Source organism: Physeter macrocephalus, chromosome 2, assembly GCF_002837175.3.
Source record: "Physeter macrocephalus isolate SW-GA chromosome 2, ASM283717v5, whole genome shotgun sequence".
Taxonomy (NCBI): domain Eukaryota; kingdom Metazoa; phylum Chordata; class Mammalia; order Artiodactyla; family Physeteridae; genus Physeter; species Physeter macrocephalus.
In genome coordinates, this window is record NC_041215.1 from 64,335,612 (window position 1) to 64,359,351 (window position 23,740).

The 23,740-nt window shown below is 40.4% G+C and overlaps 2 protein-coding genes across 2 annotated transcripts in view; one reads left to right on the forward strand and one right to left on the reverse strand.

Annotated features, from left to right (window-relative positions):
• UPP2 (uridine phosphorylase 2) overlaps positions 1–20,203 on the forward strand; it is a 52,023-nt gene extending 31,820 nt beyond the window's left edge. The window contains exons 4-7 of the mRNA XM_024122368.1: positions 1,736–1,850; positions 5,030–5,239; positions 7,599–7,745; positions 18,944–20,203. Coding sequence (XP_023978136.1) covers positions 1,736–1,850; positions 5,030–5,239; positions 7,599–7,745; positions 18,944–19,095 — 624 coding nt within the window. The 3' untranslated portion in view covers positions 19,096–20,203. The remainder of the gene's footprint in view (positions 1–1,735; positions 1,851–5,029; positions 5,240–7,598; positions 7,746–18,943) is intronic.
• Positions 20,204–22,914: 2,711 nt separating this feature from the next.
• The window catches only part of CCDC148 (coiled-coil domain containing 148), a 310,928-nt gene continuing 310,102 nt past the window's right edge, over positions 22,915–23,740 (reverse strand). Inside the window, exon 16 of the mRNA XM_024122369.2 lies at positions 22,915–23,515. Coding sequence (XP_023978137.1) covers positions 23,368–23,515 — 148 coding nt within the window. The 3' untranslated portion in view covers positions 22,915–23,367. The remainder of the gene's footprint in view (positions 23,516–23,740) is intronic.

Consider the following 23,740-nt stretch of genomic DNA (forward strand, 5'->3'; position numbering starts at 1 on the left):
TAACTTTGGGTTTTGTTTGTTCTTCTTTCTCTAGTTCCTTTAGGTGTAAGGTTAGATTATTTATTTGCGATTTTTCTTGTTTCTTGAGGTAGGATTGTATTGCTATAAACTTCCCTCCTAGGACTGCCTTTGCTGCACCCCACAGGTTTTGGGTTGTCGTGTTTTCATTGTCACTTTTTCTCTAGGTATTTTCTGACTTCCTCTTTGATTTCTTCAGTGATCTCTTGGTTTTTTAGTAACGTATTGTTTAGCTTCCATGTGTTTGTGTTTTTTACGTTTCTTTCCCTGTAATTTATTTCTAATCTCATAGTGTTGTGGTCAGAAAAGATCATCTAGTCTCATAAAGTTGTGGTCAGTAATGATACTTGATACAATTTCAATTTTCTTAAATTTACCAAGGCTTGATTTGTGACCCAAGACATGATCTATCCTGGAGAATGTTACCTGTGCACTTGAGAAGAAAGTGTAATCTGCTGTTTTCAGATGGAATGTCCTATAAATATCAATTAAATCTATCTGGTCTATTGTGTCATTTAAATCGTGTTGCCTTATTAATTTTCTGTCTGGATGATATGTCGATTGGTGTAAGTGAGGTGTTAAAATCCCCCAGTATTATTGTGTTACTGAATCTTGGACATACAACTAATACAGGTTGATTGATAGCCTCTAGGAGAGTTACAGTGCATTTAGAACTCAGAACATGTTCCATGGCAACCAAAAATGGGAAACCCAGAGGTTCAAGGTTTCCATAGTTTAATATTCTTGATGGTGAGAAGAGGGAACTCAGGTGAAAATATTGTGGTCATGGCTGTAATGGTTTTCCAGATTTGTTAATGAAGAATTAGTGTCAGCCATCACCTAACTGCCAAGATGCCCCTGGTTCTTTTCTGCACACAAAGTCTTTGTGCCCAAGGGTAGAATACTGAAGACCACACTTGACTCTCTCGTGTTATGTTAGGAATGAAATAGACACCAATTCTAAACTTAGCTCCAGCTACTACAAATTCCAGCATGGAGGATCTTTCTGGAGGGTTATTAGAACATACTGTAATTACCAGGAGTGGCCAAATCCTCTAACCTGTGTTGACCCTTATTCTGTGACATTGATTCCACTCTTCCAAATGCTGAGGAAGACCAGAGTTGCAGTCATGATCTATATACTGAATGTGTATCCATTATATACTCCAAATTGTTAGGTGTAGATGTAACCCACATCTCTACCCTTGTGCCTTTCAGAGCTCATACAGAATTATCAACAAATGAACAAGGACACATGAGAGCAATGAAATGGATTTACTCTTTCACTTAGTATAGTGGAAAAGGACTAAATACATGGCAGCCAAATCTATATTTCCTCAAAATCAAGTCAATCTTGCAAAGAGCTCTTTTTCAAAACTCACTGTGAAGAGCCCAGTGGGGAGCTGAGAAATGGCACTGCCCTGACATACCAATACACCATGCCATCCCCACCTTCTGCTCTTGACAATGAGGGCTGAACTCAGTTTAACTGACAGGGAGATGCCTCTCTTTGATCATCACAGATGGACCCATCTATCAGCATGTCATGTGGGCGTCAGTTAGAGCTGACTTACATTTTCCTCAGCTATGGCAAAGTTATAATGATTATGTAAATTTACCTGAGGGCTGTTAACTTGTAACAGGAAGGAAGCAAGTATGTCCTGTGTGTGTTATCAGTCTGCAAGATGTATAATGACTTTCCCTTTTCTCTCCACAGCATGGCATGGGCATCCCCTCCATTTCTATTATGCTTCATGAACTCATTAAATTACTGTACCATGCCCGGTGCTGTGACGTTACCATTATCAGAATTGGTACATCAGGGGGAATAGGTGAGATGGATTGATTTATATACTATTAAATCCAAGTGGTTGTTCCATACAGGGTAAGCTGTTGGTGTGGTAACACACCAATGTACTCAGAACCCAGAAGAAACCCAGATGGGCTAAAAAGTGTCAGAAGGCTGGGCTTGAGGCAATTGAGAAATTTAAATTTAAAGAAAATTAAAAGAATTTAAAGAAATACATGTGTATATAATCTTTCTCTTTTTCCCTGAATGGAAACCTGGAGATTGCCCACTGCCCACTGCCCAGATGGACTTAGGTGTTCTTAAGGGGAAGAGTGGAAGATTGCTAGGAAATATGTTTTGAGGATAAGAGTAAGTTTTGAGGGTTTGAATAGATTTTGAAGCTTAGGAATTTTATAAGTGACAGAAATAAGTGTTTTCAAGTAAAAAAAATAAATCACTAAGACTTGCCTTGTTTATCAGCTAAGTAAGCAGACATCAATAGCTCTTAGGAAAACATTGCTTTTAGCTCATGTCGGTGACTACCCTTTTCTTGGCTGGGTCTTTTCCTCATCAACACAGCAGAAGAGATCAGGCCAGGCTTTTATGGAAGAGTTGCGTGATGCTTCCTAAGGTTTTCTCAGAGCCTCCTCTCCTCCCTTCTTCCTTGGCGGGTCAGGCAGCTAGTCAGGAGCCTTGTTTATACATCCACCCTGGGCTGAGGTAAAGTTCTGTGGAGACCTTCTTCTTTTTCAACTTCTTCTTCAGGAGCAGATCTTGTGAGGGGATGATTCTACTATGTCACCAAATGCAAATACAGACAGGCATTGTAACTGGAAAGGTTTGGTTGACAGAGTGACAGGACTGAATGGGAATTATAAAAAAAAAAAAAAGGCTGAGATTTTGGTCTTAGAATTACACAGGTGGCTGAGTCATGCTTCACTAGAAACAAACATGTTCAAAAATATCATGCCCTTTCCACAGCTGTGGTACAGGAATAAAGTCCAGCCAAGGCCCTCACAGATGGATTAAAGAAGGACATCTACAGATGTCCACCCAGAAAGAGAAGGAGAATGTTAGCAATCATTATTAGATCAGGCATCCTTCTGGACTGTTGTTTATCCAATGTTATCCCAAATAAGCAATAGTAGGGAATGATGCATTTGGGGATGAAATGGATAACACTGTTATTAAGATTGCTCATAATTCTTGAGTTGTGGGATACAAGGATCTGTCTGCATAGCCCATGCCCATGCAATGTACCATCCTGACTGCTGTGGTTGCCCCTTGATATTAACAAGTGTCCAGTGTGGGCAAAGCAACCTGCTGACCATCCAGCTCATGGTCATGGATTCTAGGTCTTTTGTTTGATGGTAACATGACACATACAGCCCATGTAGCACAATGAAGGTCTATGAATTGTGGGAAATTAAAGCAATGTGCTGTTGTGGATTATATATCATTCTGAAGTTCTGTTCTCATTAAGAACTCTTAGCTTATCAATAAGATGTGTTTGTTTTGTCTTAAAAACATTGATTTGGAGATGAAGGAGGTGTAGCTTGTTGGGTTTTTTTTTTTTTTTTTTTTTTTTGCTGATGTTACCACTCTTTAGATGAGCCAACAAAACTTCATGATGATGAGGTACTCGAATAAATAGTGTCTTGGCCTTTAACAGACTTTAACTGGGATATAAATGCTCTAATGCATCTAAATATTAGGATGTCATGTAAATAACTTCATTTTTGATTTCCACATTTTCAACTTCCTTCTCAGTCACTTTCCTGTTTTTAGGACACTGTGAATAATTCAAGAAGATACTTGCTTGATTTCTTTAAAAAGTATCTGACTCACTGAGCCTCTATCATCAGAGCCTACCTTGGCTCTCTAGCTGGATCTTCTAAATTAACCCCATGTTGATCCACATTGGAATTTATTAAGAACCCAGAAGGATATGGCTATGTGCTATGGTAGGGGTTGGTAAATTTTTTTCTATACAAGGTCAGACAGTAAATATTTTAGGTTTTGCAGGCCATATGGTTTCTGTTGCAACTTCTCAACTCTGCCATTAGAGTGTGGAAGCAATCATAGAAAATATGCAAATGAGTGAATGTGGCTGTGTTCCAATAAAGCTCTATTTACAAAGATGGGCTGGATCTGGCCCATGGATTGTAGTTTGCAGATCTCTATCTATGGCATCTCTTTGGAAACATTCTCTTATTCAACAAATTTTTATTGAATACCTATAATGTGATAGGCATAATGCTACTGGGGAGACAACAGTGGACAGATACTGTTCTTGCCTTCATAGAGCCTATGTTTTATCAGGGCAATAGAGAAACAAATGAGTAATTACAAAAAATGTGATGAATGTTAGGACAGAGAGAGTCTAGGGCCCTATCAATATATATCCCCTCATCCAGGCTCTAAACAGGAATCAGAACGGGTCAAAAACTAGGTCAAAAGCTGGGCCTGGGAAAATTGAATGTAATGTATCTGTGTTGCCTTTTAATTTTTTCCCCCTCTGTGAATTCATATCTTTTGAAGAAAGTGACTTAAGCTGACACCGGAAGAATGAGTTGAAGTTGGTCTGATGAAAGTGTGTGGGGGAGGATGAGGGAACACACCAGGCCAGGGGAATAACAGTTGGCAGAAAATGGTTTCTCAAGTCCCTGAGACTTGAGTTCCTGAGCCCCAGGAGCAAGCCAGACTTTATAGCAATGGAAGGTCAACCAAGAGGCCTAATTTACATGGGATCGGAGAGGGGAGGAGGGAATGGATGTGATGAGAATCAAAAGGAAGAGAGGACAGAGATGCAAAGAAATTATAGTAATCAAGGAGTTGCAGAGAAGATTAAATATCAAGTAGTCACATCATTTTATGAAAACTACTTTCTGGCAGGCTCATTTAGTTTATTCCTGACCTACTTTATTCAAATTTGAACCTGAAGGTCAGTACTAATTTGCATGTCCAAGAGTCATGTTTGTCTTGAAATTTAAACCCCATCACATTGTAAATGTGAATCTGGAAAGAAAGCAAATGTAAATGCCTGTTCGGAATGTTATTATTTAATGCATTTGGAAAAGAAAATAATTTAAAAGATGAAAATGGGGAGAATCATTAGCAACTAGCATTAATTAATGTTGGCAGAAGAGATTACATACTATGTGTCAAAAGTAAACCTAAGTGACATTCTTCTGTAACCACCTATTTATTCCCACACTGCAGGGATTGCACCGGGGTCTGTTGTAATAACAGATAGAGCCGTAGACTCCTTTTTTAAGCCCCGGTTTGAACAGGTAATCTTGGACAATGTTGTCACCAGAAGTACTGAACTTGACAGAGAACTGGCTGAGGAACTATTCAACTGTAGCAAAGAAATGCCCGACTTCCCAACCCTCATTGGACATACGATGTGTACCTCTGATTTTTATGAAGGTGAGAAGAATTTATAAACTGTGAAAGCAGCAGAAAATTGCCAGCAGTACACTTTGTTATTCAAACCCACAATTTATATTAAAAACTCCACTTTAGGGCTTCCCTGGTGGCGCAGTGGTTGAGAGTCTGCCTGCCGATGCAGGGGACGCGGGTTCGTGCCCCGGTCAGGGAAGATCCCACATGCCGCGGAGCGGCTAGGCCCGTGAGCCATGGCTGCTGAGCCTGCGCGTCCGGAGCCTGTGCTCCGCAACGGGAGAGGCCACAGCAGTGAGAGGCCCGCGTACCGCTAAAAAAAAAAGAAACAAAATCCACTTTAGAAATTCATAGTTGGGGATTAAAAAAGGAACTGAAACAGCCTTTTCAACTTACTAAAGCATAGGAATGTAAGGACATAATAAGCGGTGGAGACACACACATAATGAATTTATTTTGTGAGTGGGTTTAATCCTCCTAGAACAAATTGTATACTCAAATGCAATTTGTGATGTTAGCAAAATCTTATCTCTGTTGATGCCTTTAATTTAAATCGGAAAAGGGGGATATGCTTCTATGTTTCTTCCATTTTGAGGTACAGTCACCTGTACCTTGGAAGGGATCTGATACCCAGGAAAGAGTTGGAACCAGGAAATGGGAAGAGATGTTTGGGAGAGGAAATCCCAAAGAGATGGGGTAGTCTCAGAGCAGTTCTTTTTTCTCTTGGCCATGAGTAAAATGTCTCCAAATCAAGTTTAGTAAAAAAATTGATGGTGACTCCCAAGTAGCAGCTCTTGCCACAAGCAGGGAGGGGCCAGGAGAAAACGCCCTCCAGGACAGACCTTGTTCATTCCACAAGAAAGAATCTAACCAGGGTTGGTACCATTCCTTGCATTCTAGAAATCTTGCAGTGTAGCTGTGCTTGAGTATGTTCATCAAACTACATATTACCTCATTTTAAATTATTTTTCTTTTCTTTTCCCTTTGTATCAAACTTAGACTATTATATTGAATTCTAAACAGTTATATATGGAGATATATTATCTATAAAGATGACTTCAGGTTAGTAAAGGTGTTGTCACCACATATGTGTTATAAAATAGGGGCCACTTTGGGTCTGATAGGGTTGAGACTTTGTCTCAGGCCACTGGCCCCTTCATGGTGAGGGTCACCAATGGGTTTAAGCCAGAACTTGCAAATGGTACCCACTGGGGTCAATGTTTTCTTTGGGCTGCACAGTATTTTTTAGAATATGAATTATTTTGCCAACATTTATAATTTCTGGAGATTTCATATGAAAATCCAGATTTTTGGCTTCTTGAAATAACATAACATTAAAAATATAAAATAATTTATTCATGGCAGCCCTGGCAAGCCTCGGCCCACATCTGGGGCTACACTCACTGAAGGTGAGGTGAGCCTGCTCCCTTCCAACCGGCAGACCCTGTTGACATTACCTGCTTAACTTGTGGGACGTCTGAGTTTGAATCGGCTAAAATAGCACTGCATTAGAGGTGTTGGCAGGCAGCGCTAAGAAGGAGGGCACAAGGAGAAGCAGACAGCAAGGATGGAAATAGCATGAAAGATAGAGGAAAGGGAAAAAAGAGGATTTTGCAATATCGATGGTGACAGAGTCTACTGGCCTCCCTACTTCAAGAGGACGCCCTTGGGGGTGGGGCGCGGTGAAGCCTGTTCCCAGCCGCAGCCACGGTGGAGGAGGAGTAACAGCATCAGGCTTTTCTCCATTTCCTTCTGGCCCCACTGTTTGGTACAGATGGAATTCAAGTGCTAAGTAAACACCGAAAGCAGCCTAGAAGGGAAAATGAGATTGCAAAAGAATGGTGTGCAGCCTGAGGTGTGTGGCAGGGAAAGGTGGACAAATCGACCATCTGTGTATGGCTACCATGGTCATGATGCACAGACGGAGCTGCAATGTCCAAACCACCACCCTGATCCTCAAGTAGCTTAGGATCATCACTGGGGCTTGGAGCCTTTTCTTCTTCCTCAGCACCTGTCCCTGGGCCAGCCGCCAGTTGCAGGTGCAACCTGAGATTTTCCTCAAAGGGCAGATCTTCCACAGACCCTCCAGGTCCTGCTGTCTCTGGGCACAGTGCTGGCTGCTGCGGCCATTCAATGGTCACTTGCCCTAGAGCTGGGGGAGCTCAGTGCCATAGAGATTCCTCTCTGTGTGAGACTCTTGAGCTGGGCACAGCCTTGCCCCAGGTCCTTTGATAGGATGATTCAGATGGCCAGATTTATCCTACCTGGGGTGCAGGCCCATGAGTTAGAGTCAGCCACAGAGCACTTGGGCTGACAGCAAGCCTCTTAGTGATGCTACAGCCACCGTGGGACATCCAGTCGCTAAACATTCTCCATTCTCTTTCAGGCCAGGGTCGACTAGATGGAGCGCTGTGCTCCTTTTCCAGAGAAATGGGGTTAGATTACTTGAAAAGAGCATATAATGCCGGCATCAGGAATATTGAAATGGAATCTACGGTGTTTGCGGCCATGTGTAGACTTTGTGGTCTAAAAGGTAAGACTTTCATGAATGCCTAAGTGTCAAATTCTCCTCTTTCATGAAGTTATTTTCACTCTTCAGGAGAAGAAAAAGGAATCCAGCTATTTATTACTTTGGGTTGAATGCACGGTTATCTCATAATATCTTGTGAGTGGGCAGGACATTATTTCTGTTATGCAAATGAGGAAACCAAACCTCAAGGGTCAAAAGTAAGTTGCCCAAGGTCACCAGCTAGTGGGTTACATAGCCAAGACTTGATAGATTGTTCTGCTTTCTTCATCCTGGTAGTGGATGCTGTTTTCTACTACAATTGAATTTACTGAGACATGACACACATAAAATATTCCTAAAATAGTCCATCAAAGGACAAAACATCAGTGGAGTAGTGTGTTTTTAAAGTTAATTTACATGCATTTTTGCTTTTCCCAACTTCTTTATTTTGAAAAAAAAACAATAATACAGAAAAATTGAAAGAATAGTGTGTATGTGTATGTGTGTGCATATATATATATACACATATATATATGCACACACATATACACAAACGCACCTATTTGCTTTTTTCTCCTGAATCATTGTATATAAATTATAAATATTATGCCACTTAACTCTTGTAACTTAGCATCATTTCCTAAGAATAAGGATGTCCTCCTAATGACCACAATACAATTATCAAACCAAAAGAAAAAAAAATTTAACAAAAGTAAAAATCATTTTATAACATCATTTAACATGCATTCCATGTTTAAATTTTCTGATTTTCCTAAAAATATCTTTAAAGATTATTTTAATCTAATATTGAATTAACTTCATACACTGTATTGCTTAGTTATTGTATCTCTATACTTTTACATCTAGAATAGTTTCCCTACTTTTCTTTTTTCCCCAGGACAGTGGAATTTTTGAAAAGTTCAGGCAGTTATCTTGTAGAACATCCATGTTCTAGATTTGTCTGTACTCATCATCGTGGGATTTCACTTTATTTCCTGTAAAGCAGAAATAAAGTCTAGTGGCTTGATTAGATTCAGCTATGTGGCAAGAACACTTCACAGTAATGTAAACTTTCCATTGCACCACATCAGGGAAAGGTAATGTGAAGATATTCCACTGTTAGTAATTTCGAGTTGGATCACTTGGCTCAAGGGGTAACTGCCCATCTCCCTCCACTGAAAAATTAATGTTTTCTCTCTGTAAGTAGGAAGTAACTTCTGGGATGATAATCTGGCACTGTGTGAACGAATATCCTGTAACCCAATCGTCTTTTCCCAGTGATTTTAGCATGGAATACAGATGATGATTTTCTAATTCCATCATTTCTCCTACGTTTGTTAGCTAGCATTCTTTTAAGAAGAGCCTTTCTTTCTCACACTCTTCTCTCTCTTTTTTCTTTTTGGTGGCAGGGAGTCGTTATTGTTTGATGGATTTTTTTCAAAGCAGTGTGTTATAAGCAGTTTCTGTCATTATTCTTTTTGATACTCAAATTATCCCAAATGTGGCCAGGAAGAGCCCCTTTCTAGTAGACTCTTTTGTCCTTTTCATATAATTCTCTTAACTATTGAGAATTTTCTTGCTTTCAGGCACAACGAGATTCTTAGGTACCACTTACACTTTCCTTGCCTCAGGTCTGGGATCAGCCATTTCTCCAAGAATCTCTGCTTCCTTTGGGTGGAGAGTGGCATTAAGAAACCAAATATGGGTGTGGCATGCATTTTTATTTTTGGTGAAATTATTCCAATAGAACCACTAATCTCTGACCAACACCAAGAAAACCTATTGAAGTAAAACATAATTTTCACAAGGACTAATCAATATAACTATTCTTTTTGATTTTAAATTATTTTCATAGTCATCCTCTAGATTAAAAAAATTCAAGTTTTGTTGATGGAAGAGGTAAACCCGCAAAGTTAATTAAATATTCTTTATTAAATTGGCTATGAAAGTCTCAGACCTAAAGCAAAATAGGATCATCTGAAATATTATTTTTGAGTGGGAAGCAGTCCCCAAATATGAATAATGATGTCTAAGAAAATGTTGGAGCAACTTTTTTTAGAATTCATAGTTTTGTTTTTCATACAGCAATTATTTTCTTTTTTTTTTTTCAGAAAAGAGCCCATAAAATATGTCATCTATCAAACGTGTTTTATAGTGTACCTACTGAGTGCATAGCACAATACAAGAAGCTTGGTTTTTAAATCAAATCTTTGGCTGATAAGATTTGTCTCAATCATTATCTTCTTAAAGAAAGAAGGACTTCTGTGCATCAACCAGTGGCCTGAGCACCCAAGCAGTAGGGACACAGCAGAGGATGACGCAGACAGAATCTCTGCCCTTGCGGAGTCTAGGGGGGAGACAAACAACAACAACAGAGAGCAATCTATAATAATATGGTAATATGTTAGATGCTGAGGAGCATGATGGTGAGAAATAAGGCAGGGAAAGGGCACAGGGACAACCACGGTAGGGAGGAAAACCATACATTAAAATAGGGAAGGGTGCACAGAGAAGGTGCCATTTAGGAAAATGCCACGTGGGTGTCTGGTCAAAAGCAGTCCAGGAAATGCAAATCTAAGGCTACCAGGCAGGAGCATTCAGAGTATGCCGGAGAAGCAGGGAGACCAGTGTGTCTGGAGGGGAGTGACAGCAATGGAGAGGGTAGGAGATGGAGGGAGTATGGACTGTGTGGTCCCTATGAGAACTGTGACTTTCACTCTGAGAGATATGAGAAGTCATTGCTTTGAATAGAGAGGTGACGGGATCTGGCTTGCGTTTGAACAGGAGCACACTGGCTGCTGATCTGGGAACAGCCTACTGGGGTTAAGGGCAGAAGCAGGGAGAGAAGTAAGAGGGCTGATACAGTAGTCTAGGGAGAGATGGTAGACCAGTACAACAAAAGTGGAGGAGGTGAGAAGTAGTCATCTGCTAGATACGTCTTGAAGGCAAATCCAACACGATTGGTTGACAATTTGATGTGAATTTGGAGAGAAACGCGAGTGAAAAATGATGTCCAGGTTTTTGGCCTGAACAGCTGGAAGGATGGAGTTATCACAATTGGGGTAGAAAAAATTGGGTGGGATTTGGCGGTACTGTAGTAGACATCAAAGGGAGGCTAAGTGAGCAGGTGGATCCATGAATCTGGAGTTTAGGTGAGAAGTCTGGACTGGGGAAGTAAAATTGGAAGTTGACAGCATATAGATGGCATTTAAAGCCATGTAACAAATGAGATGACAAAGTGCCTGAGTGTAGAAACAGAAGAAAAAGTCAGGGGAGGTGAGGGAGATCCAGCAGAAACTAAGGAAGAGTCATCAGTGCAATTGGCAGTATACCTGGAGAGTCTAGTGTCCCAGCCCCAAAGAAGAAATCTTAAAAGAAGTAAAGAATTACAGCCCAATAATGCCTTATGTGATCACAAGTGGAACTTTAATTCTAATACCTGTCCTTATTGTCAATCAATTTTAATATACAAAACTACAAACAAAATGTATGCGGTAACATTTTAGAAAGGAGTTATAGGTCACAAGAAGAGATTAATTGTAGAACCACTACTCTCATCTCAGAATGAATGTACACACAAATCCTTGTAACATATGAGTAAAGGATGCAAGTGCATCCTTGTCCTCTTTAGGAGGCCATCATTAATACCTCCTTTCAGGGAAACAATAGAATCTGCTTTTCTCTCCACAAGTTAGTGGGAGTGGGAGCCCCAGCGGCAGGCAGCCTGCCCTTTCCTGAGCAGCAGCCTAACCAGAACATGACCTGCAGGAACACCTGGATTCAGATATTTCTGCTCCAGGAAATGTTTCCTCACATTTCTTTCTTATGGAAACAGCAAGTGGCCACTTGAGTCATGGCTCCACCTGATATGCAGATGGAGGAAAATTTGGTAACCAGTTTAGTCAAACATAAAACGCCACGTCAGGAACTGCTGCCCTGATGTAAGTTTAGTGATGACCGTCAGTTCTTTCTGAAGAGGTAGCCAGAGAGAGTTCTAGGCTTCTGAACCCCGGACCCGAGTCTTTCTCTCTTTGAGGGTGTTGCCAAAACCTCAGCGACGTTATTCTCTTATGAGGGATTTTTTTGTCCTTGCCACGAATCCTTGTGACCTTGCTTTCTCGGCCAGCTGCAGGTACCTTCCTGGACTCTGTCCTCTCTAGCTTGCCCCATGCTGAGTTTTCCTTTTTGTACTGCTATTGGAGCTGTTGGTAGCTGATTTCAGCCTGCCAATAGGTCTCTTCCAGGCCACTGCTGCAGCCTTTCCATTGAGCAGACCCCTTCTGGGCTGCCAACATTCACACTAAAGGTTGTATCTGTAACTCTGTAATTCTGTAGTTCTTGGGAGTATTTCTGTCCAAATTTCTTCATGGTGACAGGGACTCTATCTACCTCAGACACCACCGTTTCCAAAGGTGCACTCCTTGTACAGGAAGATCAACACCTGGAAGATCAACCACCAAGGAAACAGACCAAAACCTCATGCATATGATGCTACCATGTTCCTATCTTTCATCCCCACTTCATTATATCTTTCCGCAAAAGCAGTGAAGCTTGGAAAAGCTCTGTATGAGGTAGAAAAGCTTGCTTTGGGGAAGGGCTGAGAGAGACTTCACAAGCAGCTGTTTTAACATACTTATTAGGGAGGTTATATACCAATGGTAAGCGACACTGGAAAATGTGTTTCATCTGGCACCGAAAGCTCAGGGCTCCCAGGCCTAGTGCCCCTCCCCCTCAATCCCTCTCCCACTGTCAGCAATGGCCCTTTCCACCCAGTCTCTCCAGACAGCCTTCTCTAATGGTCTTTTTATGTCCCTTTAATACTACCAGATGACTGGATAACCAATCTGACTTCATACTAAGGCAATGATGGCTAATAAATAACAACTTTTAATTTAAACAAGAGTCTTCTAGAGGCTCATTGTCCTAACTCAGAGGAGTCAGTCATTGACTCTGGACCGGTGCAAAAACAGATCTTTCTGCATTCACCTGGGACCACATGGATTACCACTTCTTATCTTTATGATTAATATAAGATCTCACCATAAGTCTCACTTCATCAGAGAAGTTTTGCATGACTACCTAAACTAAACTCACTCACATTCATTCTACTTACTCACTCATTCACTCATTCCACTTCATTTCTCTGCATCACATTTACCACTATACCAGACTACGTTTGTTTTCTTTATATATTAACTTACATATTATTTTACATGTATTAATGCATGGAGGTATGTATTTAGCATCTTTCTCCATTACAGTATAAGTAGTATGAGAACAGGGACCTTGTTTGCCATTTTTTTTGCTATATCTCTAGCACTTAGAATAATATCTGCCATATGGGCATTCAATAAATATTTACTAAATGAATGAACAAATGAGTGAACAGAATGACCACTCAACCCCTACTGACCATGGAAGATGGCTATAACAAATTCAACTGGTTCTTTCATTACCCAGCTACATTTATGGCTTGGAATTTTCTAAAGGACTTTGGAGTGCCACATAATTGTCCAACTGGAAGAGGCAAAGCCTTAAAGTTAAGCCTCCCTTTGCTGTAAGTTTCAGACAATACTTCTGCTATAGCTGTAGCCCTTGGATCTCCTGATATTTGACAGGTGGACAAACTGCTTGAAATGGGGCCACAGACACCCCTAAGTCACTACTGTTATCCTGATCTCATTATCCTGAAAAATAATAGTGGGAATCCATTGTTGCTTTAACAAAGATTTGGGTGAGGGAAATAGTGGCCATCACAAAATTATTTTACCTTGAAAGGCTGAACCTTCAGAACAAGGTAAACCCACTGTACAATGCTGTATGAATGCATTCATCTATGGTTTTATAATATGCATACCTCTGTCCCTCTCTTAAAGCAAAATCTACTTTAATTAAACCCCTAACATTCTGATTAAAGATGTTAATCCTTTTGCACTGTGAACTTGTGATAAGTACGTTCAATTTTTATCCATCTTTAAAAGACAGTGCCTGCTGCCTTTTGACACATGCTTGCTTGCATGGCAATATATGAAACATAATATTTATCCAAGATTAGTTTCAATTAAATCTTTGTCTTTTGTTGTTGGCAGCACTCACAGTGGGTTTTCTTTAAGGGTAATGGAAGAATTCAGTGTTATTTCTTTTGACAGATACTGGGAACTTTGGGAATGTATTCAGTCTTCATAATATTACAGCTCAGTGAAAGGGAGCAGAATCTGGCTTTAATTCCATTGTATATTCTTCTGCTGGTCCCAGAAATGAAGGCTATTGGGCTCTGGGAACTGCAGGATGATCACTGATAAAGTAAAAAAGATATTACAACAAGGATTAAAGATTATATTCAGTCTGGAGCTGACCGTTTCTTAACTCAAAAATGAGGAAAATTGGGGTTTTGAAATATTATTACACAAAGGCAAAAGGCAACCCATTGCAGCTCTTCACCCTCACAGTATCTCCTGAGAGATACTGTGGCTCAGAGAGGTTAAATAACTTTCCCAAGTTCTCACAGTAAATAAGAAGTAGCTGGACTGGAACTGGAACCGAGCTCTGTCTGACTTGAGGTCCCTTTGCACCATGCCCTGCTGAGTCTTCCCAGCAGCCTTCCATGGATGCACAAGGTTCAGATCTCTATTCAGAGGAACCAACCAAACAAACAAACAAAAAAACCTACAGGTTTTTCTATTTTAAAAGTTAGCTGTGCTACTTTAGAAAGAAAGCAAACCCCCTAAGGGCTAACCACATACCAAGATGATTAGTGTTGGAATCAAATAAAGCATTACATTGATACTTATTCAGTAGTATGTACAGTTATTATTTTACCAAGAAAATAAGTCAGTGTGTCTGGGAAATCAGGCATAAATGGTAATTCATTTATTATGCTTATAAAGACAGGATTTAAAAAATTGTTTCTTCTTGCTTTGCTGGTTTTTACATATTTTAAATCAAGGTCAGTGTCTAGAGTTTTCTTTGATTCATTTTAATTCTACTCTCCTGTCCTCTATCCTACTCCTGCCTTCCTGTACCAACACACTCACACGTTAGAGAATGATTTGGGGCCACAGATTCAACATTTTGTGAGTTGGCATTACCTGTGACCTGGCTCTTCCCACCTGTGACCCCAGTGGGGCTCCCTGGGTTCTCCCTGTTGGGTCCTCCGCCCCAGCACAGCAGGCACATCCTCTGCCCGTCCTGACACATCTCTGGTTGGAGGTCCAGCATTCAGCAGAAGTGCAAGTCCCCAAGTTTGCAGCTGGACCTCCTGGAGATGACAGCATGGTCCTCATACCAAGATAATGTGAGGCACAGAAGCTGAGCAAGACCTTTGAGGTCCAACCTGCTCCTTTCTCAGAGAATGAAATAAGATCCAGAGAGTAAAAAGTAACCTGTCTAAGGAAACACAGCTAGATCAAAACGAAGATGGACTAGCCCTGTTATCTCCTGCCTCCTCACCCCCATTCCCGGCACTATTCCATAGGTATAAAAGAGTATCATATTTATCTATCGACAGATTATACTTTCTCCTTTTTCTAAAAGGCATTAGCAGCAGCTTTCAATAAAAGATGAATGTATAAACAATTTAAGCAAAGGTAAAGAGAATAAGAGGCATGTATTTAAGGGAGTGGATGGGGAGTTCTCAATATCAAAGAGCTACCTGGTAGGGCAATACTAAATCAAAATACTTGAGATTTAGTTCTGAGTTTCCTAGAGGCCAAGTTGAAAATGGAAACACTTTGAGTTACACAGCTCTCATTATCTTATAAAGAAAGCGTTTAAGGTTTGTCATAAAAACATTATCTAAATGTTAAACTTAGGTGAAATTATCAGCTATATTACATCGACAAGTGTCTTTAGTAACACTTTTATAAAAGATATGGGACAATTTTTGATAGAGTTAATGCTAAATCTTGTTTCTTTGGGAACCTAAAGTACTAGGGTGCAGGTATGAATATTTGCTTTAATTTGATTTAATTCAGGAATAGAGTTTAAAGTCTTTAAAGAAATAGCTGTCAAATATCAATGTGCAAATAATTTAACCGAGTTTTTTTAAAAAAATGCAGATTAACTGCCCTTTCTTATTCCTCACTCCTTTTTCCGTATGTCTGTGATAAAGCCTAAAAATCTGCATTATTAACAAGCTCTGGTTCTGACGCAAGTGGCCAGTGGAGCACATTTTCAGAAATGCCAGTCTAGATGAACAACTTGTTCCTATGCTCCTTAGCTTTGATCAGATCCTTTGAATATAAATTTTCTCCACTTGGTTTTTGATTAGCAGTCAACAGCCTGAGATAGACGTCTCAGAGGAGACAGAGGAAGTGCAAAGGTTCCGGGTTGTTGAAGTTTCTGTGTTTTATATACCAGGCACCCGGGGAATAAAGATGGGGTCTGCCTAAAAAGCTCAAACCTTAAGAAGTGAAGGGCTCCCTGTAAAGGGCCGGGGAGAGGTGGGAGAGGAGCAGTCCTAAGGGCCAGGCTGGAAACTCCAAAGCTAACCTTTGCTGCTTTGCTATTTTCTGAGACCCAGCCCTGTTTGGTTCTGCTGTGCACAGGGAGTTTCTGACTCACATTGCTGCCTTTGCCTACAATTCATGGGAAAACCTTCCTGGAACTCAATTCTGAATCACAGAGGTGGGCTAAAGCAGGGATCCATGGGGGACCACAGATTTCTAATAATTCAGGGTGGGCTTCAGGAGCCCTGAAACCCTTGAAATTATATACAATATTTTGTGTGTATGTGCATATGTGTATTTTTGTGAAAAGAGGTTGCAGTTAACAACTTTCATCAGATTTGCAAAGGGACCAAAAACAATCAAGGAGAGAATCACTGGGAGTTCCTGGTGTGGCTGAGGGTACACTGAGCTTCACGTTAACACTGGTGTGTTCCCATCCCATTGCAGCCTGAGGTCAGTTAGCTGACAACCTCCTTGGTGACAGCTAGGTCACTGAATGCCTCTCTGCAGGAGCCATCCTCCCTGCCCAACCTGAGGATTACGGTGGCAAAGCTGTCAGGCTTAACTTTGACAAATTGTTTCGGGTAAATTAGTCCCTTTTAATTGCTTGTGGAAATAGTAATTTTACGTCAAACGACAAGATTATTACAGGCTGCTTGCTAATGGGTCCTCCAGCATCAAGAAAACACCACTGAGATTGCAATGACCTGTTCTTGTCCCTCTTTGGCCTTACCCTTGAAATAGCTGGGGAAGACATTAAGTAAAGTCAGCTCCCGCTCCTTGACAAGTACAAAGCACGTGTTTCCTTTTATCCTTCTGCCAAGTGAAGGATTAGAGAAGGACTTTCATCTTTTCCCTGATACCACCAGCTCATGTCAGCTGTCACAGACTTGCTGATCATTAACTTGAAAAGCCGAGGAAGTTTCTAGTTCTTCCATTTACTTGTTTACCTGTTGGGCCAACTTGCTTTACAACTGAATGAGTTTTGAGTAAACAGGGTCCTAGGTGATGAAAATACTTGACTCAGCTCAAGTTGGATATTTTCAATTGCTTTTCAGTTCACTGAACAGGAGGGTCAGTTTGACTGATCGGTCAGGGCAGGTCTGCCTTATGGTTCGCCATGTGCAGAGGAGGAGGGATGGGAGGTAGAGGAGTCTTCTCAGCAGTTTGTGAAGCTGGGAATTGATTGGCTATTTACTAGCTGTGTCCTACTGGGCCATTTGACCTCCCTAAGCCCTCATTTCATCATTTGTCCAAAGGGGATAAAAATAATAGCTAGCTCATGGCACAGCTATGAGGTCTAAATGGTATCATAAATACCCAGCATATAGCAAGAGCTAAATCAAACAAAAAAGATAGCATCTATTATAATTACAGTCCATTTCTCCTTCTCAAATCCAGAAGTCTGAGATAGTGCAGAAATCAAAGAAATAAATATCACACTCACACCCAACTTTATCTTCATGACCTCAAAGCTTGTGACTGTAGCTACATCTAATCCCAGATCCACTGAAATCCTTTTTAAAATGATGCAGATGAAGATAGAGATTGTGACACTGCTATCAATTCAAAGTGGTTGTCACTGTATAACCACATTCCTTGAAATCAAAGATTTCATGTGAAACTGATGATAAAGAATTTGCAGGGGACCCAGTGTCTCTCTCTTGTTCTTGCTGGAACAAACCAAAGATGCCGCTTTTATGGTGTGTTTTCAAAAATGATAATTTCATTTTTTTTAAAAGAAAGATGTTTGCTCTTTCCCTCTAGTTTTGTACTATCACAAGATTTTGTCCTCATTCTTTAGAAACTAAATGCTAATAAATGTGCTCCTTCATGGAGCTGATTCTTAAGCATATCATTTATGCATATCATTTCATTTAAGCATATCATTTCATTTTTTTTCTCAGATTTCAAAAGAGTCAGTATTCACCTTTATTGCTATTTCCCGAGGTTAGTGGTCATATCTCTTCTCTATTTATTTCCCTCTCCAGTAGGCAAACTCAAACACTGCACCAAGGAGTAAAATGTCATCTCAGGAAAAAAATGGCTAGCTTGATGTAGAGAATGGACTTGAGGACACAGGGAGTGGGAAGGGTAAGCTGGGACGAAGTGAGAGAGTGGCATGGACATATATACACTATCAAATGTAAAATAGATAGCTAGTGGTAAGCAGCCGCATAGCACAGGGAGATAGCTCAGTGCTTTGTGTCCCCCTAGAGGACTGGGATAGGGAGGGTGGGAGGGAGGGAGACGCAAGAGGGAAGAAATATGGGGATATATGTATATGTATAACTGATTCACTTTGTTGTAAAGCAGAAACTAACACACCATTGTAAAGCAATTATACTCCAATAAAGATGTTAAAAAAAAAAAAGAAAAGCCTGCTCTAAGAATTGGAAATGGAAAAAAAAAAAGAATTAGAAATGGGATAGAAAGCTGGAGGTCTGTGTATCTTGGATGGCAAAGATCCCTCCTTGTTCTTATCTTGAACACAAACCTTTTCTAAGCCTTAATGTAGCCAATTATAGGGGAAAGGAGAAGGGAGAGTGCTGAAAATTATTTCAATTAACTTACTTAGGTGGAGTGTTTGGTGGGAGTCCACAGAAATATGAATTATAATTCATATGGAAGTCTGGAAGTTTCAGTGGATTGCATTTACGTAACAGGGAAAACAACACAAAGTACATGTGCTAGGGACACGGGGATGTCTAGTTAATGTTTCTATGCAAAAGATAAAACCCATTTGTTTGGTAATGGTCTTATTTGCTCTTCTAGCTGCTGTGGTCTGTGTGACACTTCTCAACAGACTTGAATGTGACCAGATCAACTCTCCCCATGATGTTCTGGTGGAGTACCAGAAACGGCCTCAGCTCCTAATCTCCAGATTCATCAAACGGCGGCTTGGACTTCGTGACCAGACATCATAGCTGGGCAGCCCAATCCTTCCCTGCAAGTTTGTAGTTCCAGTCATAATGTTGAAGTCATATATTATTTGCGGCATTTTTATATAGTTCTCATCCACATGCTAAAATCATAACTGAATGATTTTATACAACCCTTTCTCTTAAAAAAGAATTTAATGTAAAAGAGTTTAATAACTTACATTAAATTAAATTCAAATTTCATTTTAGAATGAGTTAGCTAAGTCAGTCTAATAATTAAAACTGTAAAACTCCTGTACTGTGACATTTGGAGTTTCATATGCAGCATTAATTAGGTTCACGTCAAAATAGATCAACCACTTGTGGATACAGTTACCCGTCACTCTGTTTCTGAAACTAATCCAGAAATTCATGTTAGAACATTGTCAGGCACTTCTAGATGTTGGACAAGTGACAGAAATTGATCATGCATATTCAAAATATTTACAGAAAAAAAGTGTCAGTGTAATGTAGGTCTATATGAAAAAGCTACACTTAGGGAAATGTGACCATACTTCTTTTTTTTCCCCTGCAGGATTTCAGTGCACCATGTAATAGGGTTAGAGGCTTAGGTTTGCCCATGTTTGTGATTTTATCACAAAAAGTAACAACTCTAGATCACACATTGATTTTCAAATGAAAACCCTTGGAAATGCAAGGAAAGATCTTCATTTTTCTTCAGAAATCACAAATGATTAAATCACCTTCTAGCAATTTTTTTTTCTTTTAAGGAAATGCATTTTGAAGAGGCTGTATTTTTAAAATTTCATTTCAATATTAACCTCATAGGCTGAGGAATTAATAACAAGTGAATTTAGACCTGAGTTCAAGATGTTAAAGTCATCCTTTTGTGTGACTTTGAAGCAGGTCTTGCCTGCACCCAACCTGTACCCCTATTCAGTTTGACCCTCTGGCAGGCATGGTGTCACTTAGGGGATACACCTTGCTCTGTATGAGTTGATGCCTCCTGGGGGGTTCTTCTAAGGCTGATACACTTTAGAGTTGGGAAGCACAGATGGCGGAAGGGTGGAGGAGAGCTTACAATCTTGAATATCATGTAACGTTATATACATATATTTATATTGTTGTGGCTCAAATAAAATTTAATTCCAACCATGAGAGAGATTTCTTTTGTCTCTTTGTAATCAATGACAATAAACAATCTCCAGAGAGGAGCATCAGTTCGGGAACTTTTTTGGCAATAGATATGCTTGGAGTGTAATTTTTCAAGTATCCCAGTAATTCACCATCAAATACCAGCATCAGAACTAAAAGTAAGGTAGAATAACACTGCGGTCATTAGTGCGGTTTTCACTGTGTTCCATATATATTTTTAGACCAAGTGGAAACTACTTCAGACTGTCCTCCATAAGCCTTCAATATGAACTTTTATTTACCTGTTCCTGGAAAATCTTATTTTCCTTTTTATTGAGAGAAGAGGCGGTTATGAGAGAGGGAGAGAGAAGAAAGAAATAATCGCAGTCAGTCCTCCCCTCAACTCCTGTGGAAGGGTGTGTGTATGCGCACGCACCTGCCAGCAACCTGGGACACATCTTTGACGAATCTGCCTTCCTCATTTCCACATCCAAACAACTGCCAAGTCCTATGAATTGATTCTCCTAGACAGCTCTCCAACCTGTCCACCAGTGGACAGCCCTCCTGCTCCTCAAGCCAGCTTCCTCCCGGCCCCACCCACAGCCTCCCACAACGCCCTCTGCAGCCTCCTTAAATTACTCATCACTGCTTGCAATTATGTCATGATTTGTGTCTCTATAGAATTAACGTGCCTAGGCTATAAGGCTCATGAGGACAAAGACTGTATTTGTATTATTTACTGCTGTACCCCAAGCACCCAAACAGCGCCTGAGTCATTCTAGGTGCTCAGTAAATGTTTGTTAAATGAAGAATGAATCCGCTTCATACATTTCCTTCATAAACTCTCACTAAAATGCCTCTAGTCTTTGCGAGACTTACCCTTTCCTTATTCAGTCCCTTGTCATCTCAGCTCTCCTTGGCTGTCCTTCCCACAACATCTCACTTTATGGGGTGGAAAGTGCTCTGTACCATCAGTGTAGAGTTGTGGTGATGTCTAGAACTTCTTGCTTTCTCCTATAGCACATGGCTTTCCCCTCTGTCAAAACCAAACCCTAGATTCACCTCCTTCAGGAAGGTCTCCAAGTTTAATTCCCCCTCAGTTCATCACATCTAGTTCCCTTAGAACTAGGGTTGCACTAGGAAGATATCAATGTGTCCTCGTTTGTAGGCTATGCTGAGAACACTTGTCCTTTCTCATGAACTTGGATAATGGCTGCCCAGCTTGTCTTCATTTGGGAGGCTCATGCCTCCCTTCAACTGCCCTCCTTCTACCCTTTGACTGCCATGGAGTGCTGTCCGACACAGGCATTCAGCCACTACTCACCTGTGTCTGCGCTAAGTCTGGGAACCAGCTCTTCACCTCACCTCTAACCCCACCTTCTCCACTCATTCAGTCTCGCCCTCCTAGAAATCTATTCAAGAAACAGACAGGCTTGCAAAAACTCTTCTGGTGATTTCTATGTATGGGTGTTGCATGTATTTTTGGTATGTTTTTTCTTTTTTCATTCATTCATTATAAATCCATATCTCTCCCTCTTCCCCAAAAGAACCAGAGACAGTTTACAAGGATAAATAAAAGCACATCAAGATAGTACAAATTAGACCTAAGTGGGAAAGAAAAAGGAAAAGGGAAGGGAAGGGGCATCATTGGCACAAAGCCTGAAGCTAATACCAAGATGCGTCGCATACAGTCCATGCACTGGCAGACAGGAGGTGCTGAATTGGCTCTGGGCTGCCTAGCAGCTGCTTCATAAGGAGAAAAATTTTACAGCATCTCTAAGACAAAATGTGAACTAATCATCAGGAGAAGAACAACTAGTCGTGATTCCAAGAGGCCAGAGTGTAGTGTAGTGTAGTGGTGAGTGTGGGGCGTGGGGTGGGCGAGGGGTGTGTGTGTCCGTGCCTTTACTCTAGGTGGCTCTCAACACTGCTGCACGTTAGGGTCAGCAGGGAAGCTTTCAAAAACCACCATTTGGGGCCCCACCTCAGACCAGCTCAATGAGAATCTCTGGAAGTGGGACTGGGATACCCTATTTAAAAAATTTCCCCTGGTGATGTGCAGCCTGGGTCAAAAGGCACTGATTTAAAAGAATGAAGTCTGGGAATCTGGCAGGCACTCCTCCAGCTGAACTTCTAGAAGTCTTTCAATGGTGCCTCCACTGGACCAGTTATATAAAGGTCAAGCTCTTTTACTTGACTCTTACTCCTCAACAAGAACAGTATCTTTTTTCTCTAACTGAGGTATAGTTGACAGCTAAAATGTATATATTTTCAAGTGTACAATATGATGACTTGATAATATATACACATTGTGGAATGATTACCACAATCAAGTTAATTAACACATCCATCTCCTTACATAGTTACCTTTCATGCAATAGCCAAGCTATGGAAATAACATAAGTGTCTGTTGATTGAAGAATGGATAAAGAAAATGTGTTATATATATGTGTGCGTTATATATGTGTATGTGTATATATATATATATACATACACACAGTGCATTGTGTGTATCTATCTATAGATAGATAGGTAGATACACACAATGGAATATTATTTATCCATAAAAAAGAAGGAAATCCTGCCATTTGTGATAACATGGATGAAACTGGAGGGCATTATACCAAGTAAAATAAACCAGACAAAGACAAATACTGTATGGTATTACTTACATGTGGAATCCAAAAAAGAAGTCAGATTCATAGAAACAGAGAGTAGAATGGTGGTTACCAAGGGCTGGGGGCAAGGAATGGGGAGATGTTGGTCTAAGTGGTCAAACGGTACAAATTTCTAGTTATAAGATGATAAGTTTTGAGGATCTGATGTACAGTACGGTGACTATAGTTTAACTCTGTGCTGTACACTTGAAATTTGCTAAGAGTAGATTTTTAGCATTCTCACCAAAAAGAGGAACAATATCTTAACCATTTTATATCCCCAGCAATGTGCACAGTGCCTGACACAAAGTAAAAGTGAATTAATTATACATATTAATATATCTATATATATTGTTATGGATTAAATTTTTGTGTTCCCCTCACCAAATTCATATGCTGAAGCTCTAACCCTCAGTGTGGCTATATTTGGAGATGGGGTCTATAAGGAATTAGGTTAAATGAGGTCACAGGATGGGGCCCTGATCTGATAGAATTAGTGTCCTTATCAGAAGGGACACCAGAGAGCTCACTCTCTTTCTCTCTCTGTACCCACGTACTGAGAAAAGTCCATGTGAGGATGCAGTGAGAAGGTTGCCATCTGCAAACCAGGAAGAGAGCTCTCAACCGATATGGAATCAGCTGGAATCTTGATCTGGGACTTGTAGCTTCCAGAACTGTGAGAAAATAAATTTCTGTTGTTTAAGCCACTCAGTCATTGGTATTTTGTTATGGTACCCACAGCTAAGACATATATCATATATATGAATTACACTCGTGTGTGTGTGTGTGTACATATATAAACAAAACCCAAAAAACAAACAAAACCACAATCAATCAACCAATTAAAGCAAATACATAGCTGACTACCTGTCAAGTTAGTTTTGCCCAAATGATATCCC